We start from the raw sequence: 17,879 nt of genomic DNA on the forward strand, positions 1-17,879 counted from the left end.
TACCCGCGGAGTCATAGTTTCTCTAGACAGGAGCTGTGTCTTGGACTCCCTCTGCGTGGGGGGAAGGGGCTGCAGGGCCAGAGGACCTCCCCTCTGGCGGGAGGGGGCCTCCCATGAGGCCCTGCCCCCTTTGTGACATGCTTGAGGTGTCCGGTGACCAAGATTCTCAGAGCTGGGTGCAGGGTGCGGCCCAGGGCGTGGTCACCAGGGGCTACTTAGAGCAGCCCTTGCGGGGCTACTGCACGGAGGCTAGCTGCGAGGCTGCCGGGCACCTCAGCACTGGTAATGGCGTGGATGCTGGACTGCCTTTTCGCATCGGCCTTTGAGCCCCGCCCCCGCCGTGGTGAGTGGGGCCCACCTTGTTGCAGGGCTAGGGTGCTCAGCTGGGGGCTGCCAGGGGCTGCAGCTCCGGCTGGGTGCCCTAGGGCTTGTTTCTACACCTCCTTCCCGCGGCACTCGCCTCCCCTTCTTTCCCGCTGGCTTTTAGCTAATTGTTTTTGGCTGGAGGGACTGCCCCGTCGAGGACCAGCATAAATCACCAGCTTTTGCCGGGAACTCAGAGCAATCGCACTAATGGCTCCGTAGGACACAGGCAAGCTTGGGGGAGGAGTCGCTGGCTCTTTCCTAAGGTGGGGACAGCCAGAGCCTCCCGGCCAGCAAGCACTCCTGCAGCCCAGGGCTCTAAAGGCCTTAGGAGGACCTTCTCTTTCAGGGCATCCAGAACCCAGGGACCCTGACTTGGAAGTGGGGTTTGCATTTGTCTTAAAGCCTGTCCCCTTGTCCCAATCTCAGCTGAGGAATAGCAGCCCTGGACCCTTTTTGCTGTCTAATTCAACCCCTCCATTTAAGCGATAAAGACTTTGAAGCTCAGACAAGGAAAAGGCCTGCTCAAGGTCATCCGTGGAGTTGGCAGCCAATCTGGGACAGCTTACGCTCTGCTAACTGCTCATTGCCCCAAAGTACTCAGTCAGTAGTGAAGGCCTGGGGTCTTTATTCTGGGCCTTTCCTTGGGTATTTGAGATCAGTGCTTGGTTCTCTTACCATCATGGAATGGGGGGGGGGGGCATGGCATACATGTGCAAACTTCACAGCTTCTGTGTAAGTTTGTGGATCCCATTTCAGCCTCCTGGAATGCCTTCTATAAAATAGATTTGAGAAGCTTCTTTTTTAAAATTTAGGAAGCTGATGCATTATTTTGAAGATTCCCTAGGGGCACCCCCCTTCTCATGCCCTGAGCCCCCAAATCTACACTGTCCTTCACTTCCCTTTGAGAAGCCCCACCCCCTTCAGGCTGCCACCTGCCACCAGAGCCACCTGTTTTTCCATAGACTCCAACTCCAAAATCTATATTGGTGAGAATGCGTCATTGGTCACCAGCCATAGACCAAACCTGGAGTTGTCTCTTCTTTCTTCTACCCCCTCACAGGCAAGGGAAGGGAGCCAGCAAGAGGAGGGACCTCAGAAACTTAATTCATCAGAGATCTGATTTTAGTTCTTGCCAACTGCAGCCGCGCCGTGCTGACAGCCATCCCAGTAGTCTCATTTCCTGCTGAGAGACTGAAGCAGCTTAGCCTGTTCAAGTATACAGTCTGACAGGTTATAAGCTCTCTGAACTTAAATGATCTGCATCTACTGAAGGTTACATATTTTTTTCTTTTCTATATCTTTAAAATGTGCAATCATGGTGAGAGAAAGGAAAGAAGGAAGGAAGGAAAAGGAAAGGAAAGGAAAGGAAAGGAAAGGAAAGGAAAAGAAAGGAAAGGAAAGGAAAGGAAAGGAAAGGAAAAAGCTGGGTATAGTGGCATTAGCTTGTTAAAGCCAGAACTAGGAATGCTTCAGCAGGAGGTACACCTATGCTAAATAGTAAGTTTGAGGCCAAAGTAGGCTATAGTAAGATGAGGGAGGAATGAAAAAGGGGACAGATGTATAAAGAGTGGGATGGATGGAGGGCACAAGGAAGGGAGTAAAGGAAGAAGGAGTCTTATGCCTTTTAAAGCCTTTGGTCTTGAACACCCTTGGAGACTGTTGTGTAACTCCAATGATATCAAGGCTATGAAGGCTCTTCCTTTTGGGGATTCACACAAGGAATCTCACTCCCACCATAAAACACCAAGGTCCATCAGAGTCAAACAGTAACTTATGTCATGGGAGTTTCTACTTGTGACTCTGGAACAGAAGGTAGCCAGCTCTCTCCATTCTACCACTTAGTCCAGTGTTTATCGTTCTAATCTCCCCAGTTTCTTCATTGGCTGAACATGTGGCAGGGTCCACCTTTAGCTGCTCCTCTTTGAACATGCTCCAAGTTATAAATGCCAACGACCAGACCAAATGGGGATTTCCAGCTGTGCCCTGTAAATATAGCCCGGAATGGCTGATTGACCCTCTTCTGGAAGCCTACACTGCTCCCAAAGCACACATGTACATAGTCATAAATATGTGTATCCATACACATCCCAAACCCATGCATACTTCTGCAGAAAGCCATAAACAAATGTAAATGTACTATACATGCATCACACAATTCCTCACTGCACACAAAACACAATACTCCTCACATCATACACACGTGTGCCACCGTGCATCTCATGCAAGTTCTACGCAGTTGACAGACTGTTCATATTGCAATTCTTTTCAAGTAAAGCTACTTTAAAAATTAAGTGAACACAAGTTCTTTTCACAGTGCCCATTCGCTGTTTAGTCAGTGTTTAAAAGCAGTACAAGACTTTGTGTTTGTTGTTGCATTTACAGCTGGTGAGATGTGTCCAACAAATACTCCTATAACACAACATTGCCTACACCAGGTCTATTACCCATGCACTGACAGTTAATAAATATAAAGGGCTACCTAAATGCTAGGCCCTTAAGCTTAGCCTTACATTCATGGTCTCATTCATGCTGCACAACATCACTCTTAAATGTAAAATAAAGGCTAGGGAACAAGTTTTGACCAGGTAAGAGTGTATATTCTATTGCATTCCCATTGGGAAACACTGTGCACCATGAAGAGTAACTTTGGGAATGGAATAACTATTGATATTCTATGACATTATAATTGCTCTTGGCTCCTCTTTCCAAATGTATTTTTAAAATCCTTAGACATCAGAGGTGTTAAGAGATACAGGGCCACAGATTGAGAAGAATGTGGGAGTTATTCTAAATAGTTCCTTTGTCGGAGAAATCTTTGGAGGCTCGTAGTGTCAATGGACAAGTATATAATAGTATTTGGTAAGGCTATCACTACGACCTGGGAGACATGGGTAGGCAGCAGAAAGGCCTACACCATTGACCCACTTGAAATTCTCTTCCCAGTTTACACTTTGCATAAGATTTGGCCTCAGACAATAGGACTTATATACAGAAGCCAAAGCGCTGAAGCTGAAGCGACTCTAGTGTCCACTTCACATACAAATGTAATCTTTTTCTTGGAGATGATACCTAATCAACTTGCCTAGCGGGCTAGAGCAAGATCATTTTCCAGAACAAGGAAAAAATTGCTAATGAGACACACCACTCTCCTGGCCAGGGGGTCAGATAAATAGACAATTCACTAAGAACACCACTTCCCCAAAAATTCCTTTGTGAATGACTTCTTAACACCTCAAGACATTTCCTCATGTAGGTGGGGGTGGGGGATGGGGGGTGGGGGTATGAGGCTAGAGCTAGGCTTACCAGGTTCAACCACACTCTGCTTACCACGAGGATGAAACGCAGAATCTGTGTGATGAGAACTGGCAGAAACAATTCATTTGCAAATGTACCCCAGGCTCTAGCAGTAGAGCTGACATATATCAAGCTTAAATGTCAAATGACAGAAAGCACATTGAACATTGAGAGAGCAGGACACCAGGTCCCTGAGGGTGATTATGGCAATTGTGAAATCAGCATCATTCCTTTGTTTTCACACTTTACCTACTAAGACAACCTAAATGACCAACAATAGCGCAGTGGCTAAGTAGACATCATGACATACCTACTTGATAGGATACAACCATAAAAATGGGGTCTGTGAAGAACATGTAATAACACAGAAAATGGCATGATCATAACTGTTACAAGTGAATTTTGGGGAAAAAACTTGGCGATTCCAGAAAAGGAACAAAAATAGTACTTGGATCCCCCCTTCTTAAATCCGCATAAAATTTGTCTTTAAATTGTTCTTTAAATTTTAAAAGCTCATAGAAAAGCGAATCAAAGAGCTATAACATGCAATCAATTTGTATGCTAAACTTAAATTTCATTATACACAGATCGATCTAAATATTTTTCCTTTATATTTTTTGTTTAAATATAATGACTACATCAAACGAGCTGATCATTATATGCATGGTGATTGTGAAATGTCCCCTAGTGCTTGGTGAGAAAAAAATAAAAGCACAGCTGGTTGGAGTCTTAGGCCTGATCCCTACAGTGTTGTTATCGGCCTGTTACTTCGCTTCTCTTCAAGTGACGTGTCTACATTGTTGGGTTATTAGTGACAATAACACTTATTACTGTTGTCTATGAAATTATATGTTTTTATGCTTCAGGAATCAAAAGAAATATATTTTGTTTCTTCTCCAAATATTTACCAACAACCAGGCACTTTACATAAATGACCTCCATTTACCTTCAGAACAATTCTTTAAGGTATTATTCTCTCTAGTTTAAAAAAAAAAGCCAGAAAAAGTTCCATAATTTGATCGTTTTTACACAGTGATTGAGGAAATTACAACCCCTTTTGACCTAACTTTAAAACATAAGTGAGAGTAAAAGAGATCACAATGACAAAAGCTTCTGCAGATATACTGCACGTATTTTCCAAATGGTCAATCTGATATCATTGGTGATGCCTTGCTTAGGGTCCAAATTCTGTAGTTTGTACTATTTGACTGCTTATAGATTTCTGTCTGTGAAAAAAGTGCACATTTCAATGGGAGGTGCAGTGCAAACACCACCTGTGTCCTTAGAGTTGGGGCTGTGAGTCATTAGGAAACGATTTCTGTTTCCTTCTGGCAGTATCATTTGTTCTCACATGCATGCGCAGAAGTGGTAGATGGGGTGTTTGATGAGCCTTGGCAGATCCTGTCACGTCTCAGATACACCTCTTGAGAAACCACGCGGCTTCTTCGGATGGCCACACAGTACCCAGCAGCCGGTAGGTCCCTGCTTAATAAGAAAACCTATGCAGCTCCACAGGCTTATGCTAAACTGCTGCTGCAAATGTTCTCTGTATGATTTGGCTCGCTCTTAATTATTATCCATTTCACCTTTTCTCTCAAAGCAGAGGCTCCAGGACCTTCACAGATGCACTTAGAACTACTAAAATAATATCTTGTGGAGTGGTGCCAGGGGTCAGTGAGGGAGGAGGACATGGAAAGGAGAGGGTGGAATTGAAAGTATCTTTCAAAGACCAAGAACATCAAAAGACTGGCCTCTTGGAGACCTGGCTTCCATGAATATTAGCACTTTTCTCATCTGCCATAATTTTGGACCCTACTTGGTTTTTACTCACCCAGCTCCCCACCTCCACTCCTTAACCTTACTTTCAGCACTAAGTGACTTTAGCTTGTAATAACTTGCTTTGGTCTTTAGAGGGAGGCGGTAACACCAGGGAGGAAGGAGCACCTAATAGGGTCTTGTCCCATGTCACCACCTTTGACAAAGGTGAAAGTCAGTTTTCCTTTACCTGGGAACAAATCAATAAGTACTCAACAGAGACTTAATTTTGATTCTGTTATAAATCTCAGAGAGCCACGATTCCCCTCTCACTTTTCTCTTAGCCTTGGGATTTGCTAGAGCCTAGGAACTCTTCTTGATTTCTGGGGTAGAGATGAGGAGAAAATATCAAAAAAAAATCATAAGACAATCTTGGCAAGAAATGGTCCCTCAATTTTGAGCACAATAGCACCTATTTAGGAGGCAATATTGGGCCTGGGGCTGGAGCTGCAGCTGGACTTGGGGAAGTCCGAACATGTAGCAGAGGTTTCAGACTTTCCTTTTTGGAATGTTACATCTCAAACCCAGGTCTCATTAACACTGCCAGGAGAAACTGCAGAGTGAGAATTGGACTTAAGGTTCAATTCTTCTGAATCCGCATTAAGCTGATCAAATCATTACCCTAAAAGAAGGGACGGGGTGTTTCAAGCATGTCAGAAAAACCAGTAATGAGAAAAATTGCCAGCTTAGACAGTGGGCGCCACACCCTGAACATCCTGGTTAAGATGCTCTGTGCTACACCAGAAAGGGAAATATGGAGAAGGGAATAAATTTAACTTTTCTTGAACATTTATGAGTATCGGGTATATGGTTGAAGCTTTCTATGATCCATCTCCTTTAGTCATCTAAGAAATTCATCTAAGGCAGACATTTTGCAGATGGGGAAACTGAGGCTTAGAGAAGTGAGGTAACCTTCCCCAAGATCACACAGCAAGTATGACCTAGCTAGAATACAATTTTAAAGCTGTCTTACTCCAATGCCTGTGATTTTTCTCAGCTCCTACAGAAAAGATAAAAGACCTGGTGCTCAATGACTTGATTTTCATGGGGAAATGAAGTTGTCTTTCCTCAGTATGATTCACATTTTATTGTCTTGAGCTTGTAGATCCTTATATTTTAGGAAGAAGGCAAGCAACTTGCTCTTTATGCTGAACATCATTCTGGAGGCATTAAGGTACGTTTGTCTTTACAACACTTCATATAGCCCTCATTCTGTAGGGACATATTTCCCATACTCCCAAGAAAGACAAACTTATGACAGCAGTTTTAAAATATAAGGAAATTGGTTGTGTGTGTGCATGTGTGTGTGTGTGTGTGTGTGTGTGTGTGTGTGTGTTTATTTTATGATGGTGGCAGTGGTTCTGGTAGGCCCATCTTGTCTCATCATTTACATGGATCTTGGGTGAGGGTGTCTCAAAATATGTTAATATCCTCTGGCCCAAGATGACATCTTAGAAACCTCCCAAATCTGGAGCTTTTAGCTTCTTCAGAGTTTGTTCCCATTTCACAGGCATGAAAACTGAGCCAACAGGTCTGTGTGGATGCAAGTGAATTACTTGAATTTAGAAGGTAATACAGTGCATGCGTGCATGAGTGCGTGTGTGTGTGTGTGTGTGTGTGTGTGTGTGTGTGTGTGTGTGTGTAAAATGGGACATAGGAAGAAAATATTCCAGAAAGAAGAGAATGCAGCTGGTTGGTAGTGAGGAGGTAGAAATGAGGCTGGTGTCTTCAGAAGGGGAGGGTTGGAGTGCCAGAGGAGATACCAAAGTGAGTCTGCTCTTTGTATAGAAGTAAGTCTAGCTAAATCAAAGGTTTCAGGTGGTTTGTGTCCACTTCTAGTCTTTTTACCCCTAAAGAAGCCTTTCTGTGTACCTAGTACTTAAGCAATGCTTTTCCAGGCCCCACCCCACCCAAGATGAGATGCTGACCCAGGCCCAGCTGGGGGCAGCTTTATGGATGTTCCTACTGCTTTTCATCCATACACTAGGCTCATTTGTGCCAGTTGAAAAAGCACAATAATAACAGTGGCAATTTAAATCGTGTTTCTCACTTTCCCCCCTGAAAAGTGGCAAAGTGACTCACCACCAGTGAATTGTTCCTCTCTCTCCACTGCCTGACCTCCTGCAGCAGTCCAGGCTGGTTCCCTGGGGGGCTCAGCTGGGAGCTAAGGCTTCCATCCACCCTTTGCCTCTGACTAGGCTGACACCACGTCCCCCATAAATGTGTTCTCCCAAATGCAATGTATTGTTTTAATTAGAATTTCTCACATGAAGTCATTTGGAAGGCATTTGAGCAGCACGAGCCTAGTTAGGCAAGCACAGTGCCCCCCTCCCAGCATGAATAACACAAAATATCTCCCATTCAGTAATTATTTGGAGGGGGGTTCTACTTGTTTTTCTATATGCAATTTGATGTGTAGAGGTCTGGTTGGCTTGGAATTCACTTTATAGCAGCTTCTATTGGGGGTGCTATAAAAGCAGGTCTGGAGCTACAAAACAGACCCTTACTCCCTCCTTTTCCCTCACCTCCATCCCCTCACCCACCCATTTTCAATTCTGCAATGCTATGAGCAGGACAAAACCCCTCATACTTGATTTTCTCTCAGCACGAGCCTAAGGAGAGCTCCCAGACCTGGAGCTGATGAGGTGCAATTAGATGGAGAAGACTTCAGCGGTCTTAGAGGCAGACAAAGTAATTGTGCTGAGTATTCTTGGGACTGTCAGTAAATTTAAAAGAAAGACACCCTGGGAAATGATACTGTATCATACAGACGTCACTGTCTAGCAGGAAATCGGAGGACTTTTATTGAAGCTGCCTGCTACAGGAGAATGATTTTAGGGAGTGTGACAGACCTGAGTTCAAATACCAGCTCTACCTCCTATGATCTGCATGACATTGAAGAAATGACGTAACTACTCTAAGCCTGATTTCTGGGGTGTAAAATAGTGATAATTATACCTCTATCTCCCTCACAGCCTCATTGTGAGGCCTGGAGGAGATAATACATATAATGGCACTTAGCACCATGTCTGGTACATAGCACCATGCCCGGCACACAGGGAAGCACTTAATAAATGAAAACAGTACTAGGATGATTATCATTCTCCCTTTGTACCAGATTTTCTCTGTAGTAGCCTCACACTTGAAAAGAAAGTCTAATAACTTCAGTTATGTATGATCATGTCACAAGAAGTATGAAGCATGTAATTGTGCTTTGGTTCAGAGGAGGGAGCCCTCAACTAGGAAAGAGGGGTAGAAAAAAAGCAGAGAAAGTTTTGTGATTTTTGAGTTAAATCTTAAAAAGAAAAAAAAAATAGAATTAAGAGTTTGTCATTAGGCCCAGGGGGAAAGGGCTTCCAGGCAACTGAATCTGCCCACACAAAGTCAAAGAGGTGTGAAACATCCAGGCCTTGGACAAATAGTTGTGCTCAGCTGGAGATAAATTGGGACCTCCTGGTGGGGTGGGGTGGTGGTGACATGGGTCACTGATGAACAATTTTTCCAGATTCCTCCCACTAGCCCCTGCACCTTGCATTAGGTGCCCTACCTGGCCAAGTCTCATGCGTGCGAAGCCCTCTTCTTCGTTCTCTAAGCAGCAGAGAAGTTCACACCCTGCCTCGGCCAACCTGGCAGGCACAGCAGCAGAAGAACAGCGGACCTCCACCAAGGAGATCAAACTCTTGGCTCGCCAGTCCATACCTCCTTCGTTGTCCCAATCTTGGTGCGATGTACACACACACACACACACACACACACACACACACACACACACACACACACACATACACACACCAGCACTACCACCACAATACAAAAGATCACCTGAGTTCTTTTAAATAACCTTTTGCTTTCACACACTGCACCCATACACTCCCCTTCAAGGCACAACAAATTCAGTCCTCTGTACAAGCATATAAACTGCATACACACACCCAAACCATACACTTGAACATATCAATTACTATTCACATAAAACCATCACATGCACAAACCTTTGCCCCCAAGCACCCAAGTACTCTTACAGAGTTGCCTTACTCACAAATACACACACTACATATCACAATAAACACTACCTGTAAAATCACATTGACACACCACATCTAAGTGCAAGCACACATCAAATATACAAATGCACACAAGCTTCAGCAGGCACACACTCTGTTAACTTACATACACTCGCTAAAGCAGAATCACAGACCCCAGCAGAATTACACATTGAACACATACATCCAGACCGCACCCTCATAGTCACTCTACGGTCAGGCAGAATCATACATCCTACAATCATGCACACACGAACAGCACAAACACATGCCTTCTCATGTCAGACAGCAAAGATAGGACACCAAGCACTTGGGTTAAAGCATGCACCCCACCCCGCCCCCACCCCCCAATCGCACACAGACGCCTAGCCACACAGGAACACACAGACTTGCCATACCCGAGCGCGCGCTCACACACAGGTACATGCATGCATACATACACACACAGCCCGCCCCCTCCTCTCAAGGCGGAAGAGAAGGGGGTGAGGAGTGGAGGCAGGAAAGAAAGGAGGGAGGATGGGCGTGCACGGAGGAGCGGGCACAGAGGATATTTTCCCTTTGACCTGAGGGTGCTGCCCCTGTGTCCTGGGCCAAGACAGTGAGATGGGTCCAGGTATGGTCCAGTCGGAACCCAGGAAAACAGGCAAGTCCAGGGATTTCACGAGCAGGCGCGAGCACTCGAGCACTCAGCAAAGACCCTGACTCAGATTGTGGTCGACCCCGCTGGAGGCTCCTCCTCCCAGTACCCTCCCCCTGTCCCATCTGTTTGACCTCTGCCCCTCCCCCAGGGTGTGCTACTTCTTTCTCTAAGCCGGAAAGAGGTGGTCTGAGGAGTGTGGGGGCTTTATTGGTTTAAAAAAGTAAAGAATTGAGATTTGCATAGAAGCTTTTTTGCGAAACCCCTAGCTTCTATCTCGAAGACTTTTCTTAATGGAGAGCTCATTAGTTTGCACAGCAACAGATTTACTACATAAAAGGCAGTGTCAATTAGAAATCACTGACTGTGGGCTGCACTGGACACACAGTAGGACGCTGCCCACCCCATCCCCTGCATTTTCCTTTTATGTCAGCAAATCTAACAGGGTTATTTGCAGCCTAGCATGAGCCTGTGTTTGCTCTCAGGCAGCCAAAGAGCTATCTGGGTTTTTTTTTTTTCTTTTCTTTTTACTTTTCCTTAGCACTCAAGCCCTGCGCTCTGTGCACACAGCAACCTTGGACCTGGAGGCACCAGCGGCAGGGGGCGCGGCAGAGTAGTTGATGGCGATTTACACTAGCCTCCTAGGAGAAACTCCAAGGTCCCATGCTGCTGTAATCAGTCATTTCATGTTTCTCCACAGACATGACTATTTAGGCTCCTGTCTTTTGCTTGCATTCTCCTTCTGTGGAGATGGACCTCAGGCAAGGGAAATGGAGGAAGAGAAGTTACTCTTTCCCACTACCCAGAGCCAAGCCGCAGAAAGTTCTGTGCAAAGCATGTGGGTTTCCAAGTGGGCAATGGTTTGATTCCCATGCAGATGACTACATTGGCAAATCCCTGGCTGAAGTCACAAGGTAGTTGGGGAGTTGACACATAAAAGATATCTCATTCCTTCTGGGAGTCTTATAAAAAAAATACAAGGATATGTGAGCTCAGGGACAGAAATCAAGACAGGTTTGAGGAACTTGGCCATTAGCTGATGTTCCTAAACCAGACCAGGGAGGCAGAGGTTGGTGAGGGATTCAGTCAACCTTCCATTTCTCAAGCAATGTTCTGTGTTGAAGGGCAACACCTGCATGGATGACTTAGTGATGTTCATTCCTAACCATAAGAGACAGGCAGGGCGTCCTCCCACCTATCATCTCTACCAATAACAGGAACTTTCTACCCCTCTTGCATAGGTCCCCCTTACCAAAGTGGTACATTCATGTTCATAAATTTGCAGCCAACACTCATTGGGTACTAGGGATGTCTCTTGTTACTTTACATTCTGCCAATGCCTAACATAGTGCTAGACACACAGCCCAAATGTAATGCAGAAGAGAGAGGTCCTGGGTAAATTGGCTTGGCAACTTGGAGGTTGAAAAATATTTTAAAGACCACAGAAGAAGGACTTGAATGGTGGCACTACAGGCACTGTAGGGATAGAGGGTAGTGGCTTTGGGCAATGGGCTATTTGATTCCCCCTCAAAGCCCTCCATCTCCAAGGCTGTCAGGAAAGATGGCTTTGTCAGGCTTTGTTTTCAATGCAGCTGGAGCTTTTTCAATTAATTAAGGAGAAAACCACTTTCCTGGATGGCAGAGGCCTTAGCCAGCCAAAGGGTGAGTCACCACCTAGAAGCTGGGCAGCAGAGGTGCTGCTGAAGTTGCAATGAATCAGTCCAAGACAGCACAGAGAGATTGCCTGAATGGTGATGAGAAGGGGGATCAGACAGGAGCCTGAGCCTTAGTGCCCTGAGGCTGAGACTCAGTGGTGAGCACATTTATATGCACAGAGTCAACTCCTAACTGGCCTCCTTACTTCTACCTCCACCAAGTCCCCAAGGAGAGTCCTGGCAGCTTTCTTAGAGGAGAAAATAGAACGGAAAGCAGTTCTCCTAGGGTCAGGGGTGTATGAAGAGCTGGGTTCACATCTGACTCTACTGTTTGGTGATCCTGGGGAAGTTCTTTTTCCTCTGGGGTTTCAGTACTAAGGTAAATGTTCAGTATTTGCAGATATTATCTGCTCGCTTTTCTACAAAGCATTGTGAAGGTAAACATCGATTCTCCTAGTTTGCAGCTGAGGAAACTGAGGCTGAGTAACATTTGCTGATGGATGTCTTTAATATCTCAAACCATCCCTGTGTATTTGAGTGACCATGGCAATCATTGCAATTTAAGCCAGCAACTTACCAGTCCTCTGCCTAAATTGGCTTCCTATGAATTCAGGTTTAAGTCATGTCTCCCTGCTGCCTTCCAACACTAAAATGTTACTGGTTACTTTATTCCATCTCTAGTAACACATTTTCCTCACCAAATATTAGTCTTTCTTTGGCATGCCAGTCTAAACTTCCACGTCAAAAGGCAAGCACCATAAAAGGGTGTATGTGTGACTCAGTGGTGATATCACTACCTAGTTTGACCATGACCCTGAGTCCAGTCCCCACTACCACCCAGAATAAGCACTAGTAGAAAGATGTACCCCAGTATCAGCCCATTATCACAAGGAGGAAGGGAATTGTCTGCAGGGTGCTGCAGAAAGAACAATTATGGCAGGAACAGAAGGAGGGGCTGCAGAAACCTCTAGAGAGGGAGAGAGAGAGAGAGAGAGAGAGAGAGAGAGAGAGAGAGAGAGAGAGAGAGAGAGAGAAAGAGAAAGAGAGAGAGAGAGAGAATGAAAATGAGAAATGAGGATGAATATGCCAGGGACAACTGGACCAGCCTCAAGTGCTCCCTCCCTCCTTTTCTCCATCCTCTGGTCTGGTCTGGTGCTCTGGAATGCATAAAGGGGAAGCACCCAGGCCATTTCCAACAAGAGAGAAAGGCAGCCTCTCCTTGAATGGAAAGCAAACTCATCCTGAGCATTCCAATTGTACTTCTGAGTGGGGTAAGGTTTATATCATTTCAGGGGAGCAGGGGGAGAGCTGAAGATCATCCTGGTGGTAATGATGATGATACCTGAACCCTAAACAGCATGCATATGCAGCCAAAGACAGAAGTGTGTGTTCTCCCCATCCCTCCTTCCCTCCTCCCTCCCTTGCTTGCTCCCTCCCTCCCTCACACCTCTCTGTTTCCATTGCTCTACTGTATCCTCTCTCATCCCCCTCCTCACCACCCCTCTGAAGAGAAATTTGCCACTAAACTGCTTGATCCCTTTTCTAAGCTGGATTCTTCAGAGTCATGTCCTGTCTTACTTTTAGCCTTTGGGGAAGTAAGGCTAAATCTTCCTGGACCTTCTCTGTAGCCATGTATGCCCAGAACAGCAGCTGCTCTCTAACTTTTCCTTTCTCCTTTCATCCTCCTCTCCTTGGCCTGGATTCTGCTGCTCCCTTCTTCTATCCTGCCTCATACATAGTCTTTAATATTCTGGACTCTGACCTACTTGATTTTTTTTTTAACTTTTTAACAACCATGTTCTCCTGTTCTCCATTGGCTTGACCCAAGAAAGGAAGCAAGTGAGTCACAAGGGGAAGCCATTGTGTATTGGAAGTTGCTCTCATTTGAGAACTTGCATCATAGCACCACATTGCTTTTGGTGTATCAGAAGAGAATACTGGATATATCTTATTCTTGTCAGTAATAAGCTGTTGCCTGATGTAATGTTGATTTGTAGATATGATTGGTGGGTTACAGATTAGAAGAGGGCAGTTTGGGAAAAAGATTTTGATATATGGTCATGTGGCTTCCCCAGGTGTCTAGGCATGCAAAAACAATAAGAAAGGATGAAGACGATAGTAACAAGGTGGTGGAGGTGACTGAGATCATTGCCATGCAGGTGGGTGGAAGACTTTTTGAACATGGCTAGTGTTTGCTTCTCTAGGTCACTGAAGTTTGAAAAGCTGACATTTTTAGAACCTAGGCCTTGGACAAGAGTGGGAATTATGCAGCTGAAAGAGTAAGGCAAGATGTGTAAGGTGTTGGTCTTTAAGCCTCCCTTGCACGCAAAGAATCCACAAAGGATGTTCCCTGATCATAGGGACCAACATATGTGCTATATCAAGTAGGGTGACAAACTGGGAACCAAAAGGTGTAGCCCCTCACCTTGGCCCTGGAACTAATTAGCTCAGTGTTTGGGGGGTACATCTCTTAACCTTTTGAACCCTCTATATGCTTTTCCCTCATCTGTAGTGTGAGACTGTGGAGCATAGCCAGGAGATGGGGGCATTTGGAATGTTGGGGACCCTTAGGGTTGAATCTTAAAGGTGAGATTGTTTTGAATAAGAGGAGAGAAGATTGAGGAGTACATGGAAAACACAGTGGTGCAGCCTCCGGGATTCAGCAAACAGGTATGCCTACAGCATGGAGCTGGCTGCTGTGTAGAAAACTGCTATGAATCAGCCCCCTACTCCACCACCAAAAGCTGTACACAGGGTGGGGAAATCGGAGTGGCAGAACAGAGAGAGCGTGCCTGCCCCTTTTCTTAGGACTAGCAGCGGCAACATTTGCCTGTTAACTAGCAAGTATCCAAGCTTCATGTTCCAGGAGAGTCGCCAAGAGGTAGAGCAGGGCTTAGGCATCCAGAGTCTCAGTGCAGCCCCCTGTGGAGTGGCGAGAGCGGGGGGGGGGGGGGGGGGGGGGGGGTGGGGGGATGGGGGGGGAGAGTGACGAGGGGGGGGAGGGATGGAGGTGGGTGAGGGGTAGGGGGTGGGAGTGCGTCCCTGTGGGAGGGAGAGGAGAGCACAGTGAACCTTTTGGAAGGGTTTTGGGGGAAGGACACCAAGTGAGAGTTCAGAGGAAAGTAGGATTCTTTTTTTCCATTTCTCACTGGGGTGCCAGCAGCAGAGAGTAGTTTTGTGCGCTGCAGGGTTTCCGTTTAGCTTTGCAGAGTAAATGCTTCCAGGAACTACATAGAAGCAGTACAGGTGCAGCAGCAGAAACCATCTCTGTGGCTGCCACCTGTTGAGACCAACTCCTCCATTTCAGGGTACAGAGTTTGTGCTGAAACCCTCCCTTGCTTCCTGGACCAAGAGCCTGCAGCTGGGTCCCAGCTTGTATAAGACTTTGAAGGAGTCCACCTTAGTATCTTCACCTTTGACATTCTGGGCCCCATGGACCTACTGAGGGATGAAGGGAGGTCTCTCTTTTGAGTAGGAGGTATGGCACCAACACTACAACCCTCTGTCCTGGAGTTCCTTGTGTCCCTACTTAGTCTAATCAAGGACTCTGCAGTCAGAGGGTTCTGTCTCTACAGTGCTGTTCAGAGAAACAAGATGATAAATTATGCCAGTTGAGTTTTGGACTTGGAGGTGCGCACTGACTTGCCCAAGGGCACCATGCTGTGCAGCCACTAGGCAGCCCTCCTGACTCTTGGTCTAAGGCTTTTTGAAGAAAGTGGTCTACTTTTGAGAGAAAGAGTGCGTAGTTCGATATTGGTACCTTAGAAATATGGTTATGTGAAGGTAGGTTTTTTTTTCTTTTTTTTTCTTTTTTTTTGTGAAGGTAGTTTTTAAATGTCACTCCTAATCACGAAAACTACAGGGAAAAACATCTCCCACAGCCACAATTCCCTATGATAGTCACTCAGGTAGTCTGGGAGATTGTTTTACTGATGTTTCTTTCTCATGTACCCTGTGTAGAAGCCACATTTATGTTCTGGAAAGACAAATGGTTGATGCTGTTCCATTTAATTGATTCTCATTTCTCTATTATAGCGGGGAGAAGTACTTATGTAAATGTGTGGAAGAGTGTGGGGATGTGACTGTGTGTATATGGCTGCTCTTAAGTAGAACAGAGACGGAGGGTGAGGAGAAAAGGAGAATGATTATCTAGGAAGAATGTTCTGGAATTTACTCAGTATGGACTGAAAACCTACACTTGAGTAAGAGTCTGTCCAGTGCGAGTAGGCCTAGAGATATAGTCAATTCTTGATAGTCCTTAAAGGAACAAAGGAGAGGAAATAGATTTAAATTAGTGAGGAAAAACAGAAGTATGATGATCTTTCAGTCCTGTGACACTTATGTGACCTTCAACTAACTATAAGATCCCGAGGGGAGGAGCTGGGGCCTGACATACAGATAGCCTTTCCTTTCTCTCTAGCGGCTCTGACTTATGTTTGGTGCTGAGCCAGCCACTAGTGGGTACTCAATTCCTTCTGTGGCACAGTTAGCTTTCCTTATAATTCACAAACTAAACTAATGTCCCCCATATACTGCCTCTCCCATCAAGGAAGGCCTATTGAAGAACTAGCTGGCCCCCTCCCTTCCCCATTTCAGCTGAAAGTGCTTCAGCCTAGCAGTCTTTGCCAAGTTGACTTGAAGGGTTTTTCTTTTTTTGAGAGAGAGGGGCTCCTCACTCTGGGATAAATATACTCTTTAGAGAATTCTTTCCTCCCATCCTACCTTTGGATATGCACCCTCAAAATGTACTGTTTGTTATATTAAAAGGGCATAGATTTGAGACTCACAAAAGTGAGGCACTTTGCTCTAAGACATATATTTGGTGTTTGAACATGTAAGGCTGGGATTTAAATGCCAGCTTCCAGTGTGAAACACACACACACACACACACACACACACACACACACACACACACACACACACACAGAGAGAGAGAGAGAGAGAGAGAGAGAGAGAGAGAGAGAGAGAGAGAGAGAGAGAACACGGAGTGAGGTAGAGAGAGAGAGAGAACCTTTATCCCCATGTCTTCCATGTTTTTTCTATAACTTGAGTTAAGCCACAAGCTCTAAAGAGCTCTAGTTTGTTGTTGTCTGTAAAGAGGAGATAATCCCAACCCACCTCCTTTCCAGGGGTTGTTGTGAGAAGAAAGTGGCATGATTCATTAGTTCATGAATCATGGATAGCTGTTTTAATTGTAAGAGCTTTATGTTCTTGCAAACCCTTAGACTTTATAATCCTATGATTCACTCAATTATTAAACACCTATTAAATTTATTAAACACCTACTGTGTGCCAGGATCTAGACATAAAGGATATATAGAAAGCTTTTGAGAAAATGAGAAGCACAAGACAAATTAAGTATTAGTTAGTTTTTACCACCCCTTGATAGAACACCTTATTTTTTATGTCTTCTGCCACCATTTAATAGAAATAGCAACTAAAAGAGTGCGATGGTAGCACTATTATGTACTCTGACACATACTGCAGATGATACCGAAAAAATGTACATCTTATGTTGATGTTGCCTTGCCTTGTTTACACTATCCTTTGGGATGTTTATAGCATAAAGGTTGCCTTTCACCACCTTGAGCTGGAGTTGTTTCTTTAGGCCATAACATTGAAAAAGACTATGCCACATTCTATGGAATGATGATTATACTTATTGTACAAAGATGCTATAATTTCTGGTGGCTGCCTACCTTCTATCTTATTTCTTCTGGCTTTATGGAATTAGACTTGATTATATATGCATTCTTGTGAGTGCATTGGCTAGCAGTGCAAACATCTTGCAACTATTGAGAATTGGTAGATGGAGTAGTAGAAAATGCCCTGACACTGAGAACTGACTTCATGTCCAGCCTCTGTTATTAAATTGCTGTGTTGCCTTGGAAAAACCCCTGTTTCTCTCCGAGCCTCAGTTTTCTGAAATGCAGAAGAGGTTTTGGATGAGGTGACAGCTAAGTTTAACTCCAACCCTCATAGTACACTCTTCTTGGAGCAGAATTTTAGGCCCAGGGATTTTCTTGAGATACTTTAACAGTACTACCTCCAGTTTGTGAGCTTTGTCAT

General features: G+C 45.0%; 1 protein-coding gene across 1 annotated transcript in view; it reads left to right on the plus strand.

The window, feature by feature from the left end:
• Window positions 1–201: 201 nt before the first annotated feature.
• Arhgap36 (Rho GTPase activating protein 36) overlaps window positions 202–17,879 on the plus strand; it is a 30,122-nt gene continuing 12,444 nt past the window's right edge. Inside the window, exon 1 of the mRNA XM_051142169.1 lies at window positions 202–343. Coding sequence (XP_050998126.1) covers window positions 286–343 — 58 coding nt within the window. The 5' untranslated portion in view covers window positions 202–285. The remainder of the gene's footprint in view (window positions 344–17,879) is intronic.

Source organism: Acomys russatus, chromosome X (assembly GCF_903995435.1).
Source record: "Acomys russatus chromosome X, mAcoRus1.1, whole genome shotgun sequence".
In the NCBI taxonomy this organism is placed as follows: domain Eukaryota; kingdom Metazoa; phylum Chordata; class Mammalia; order Rodentia; family Muridae; genus Acomys; species Acomys russatus.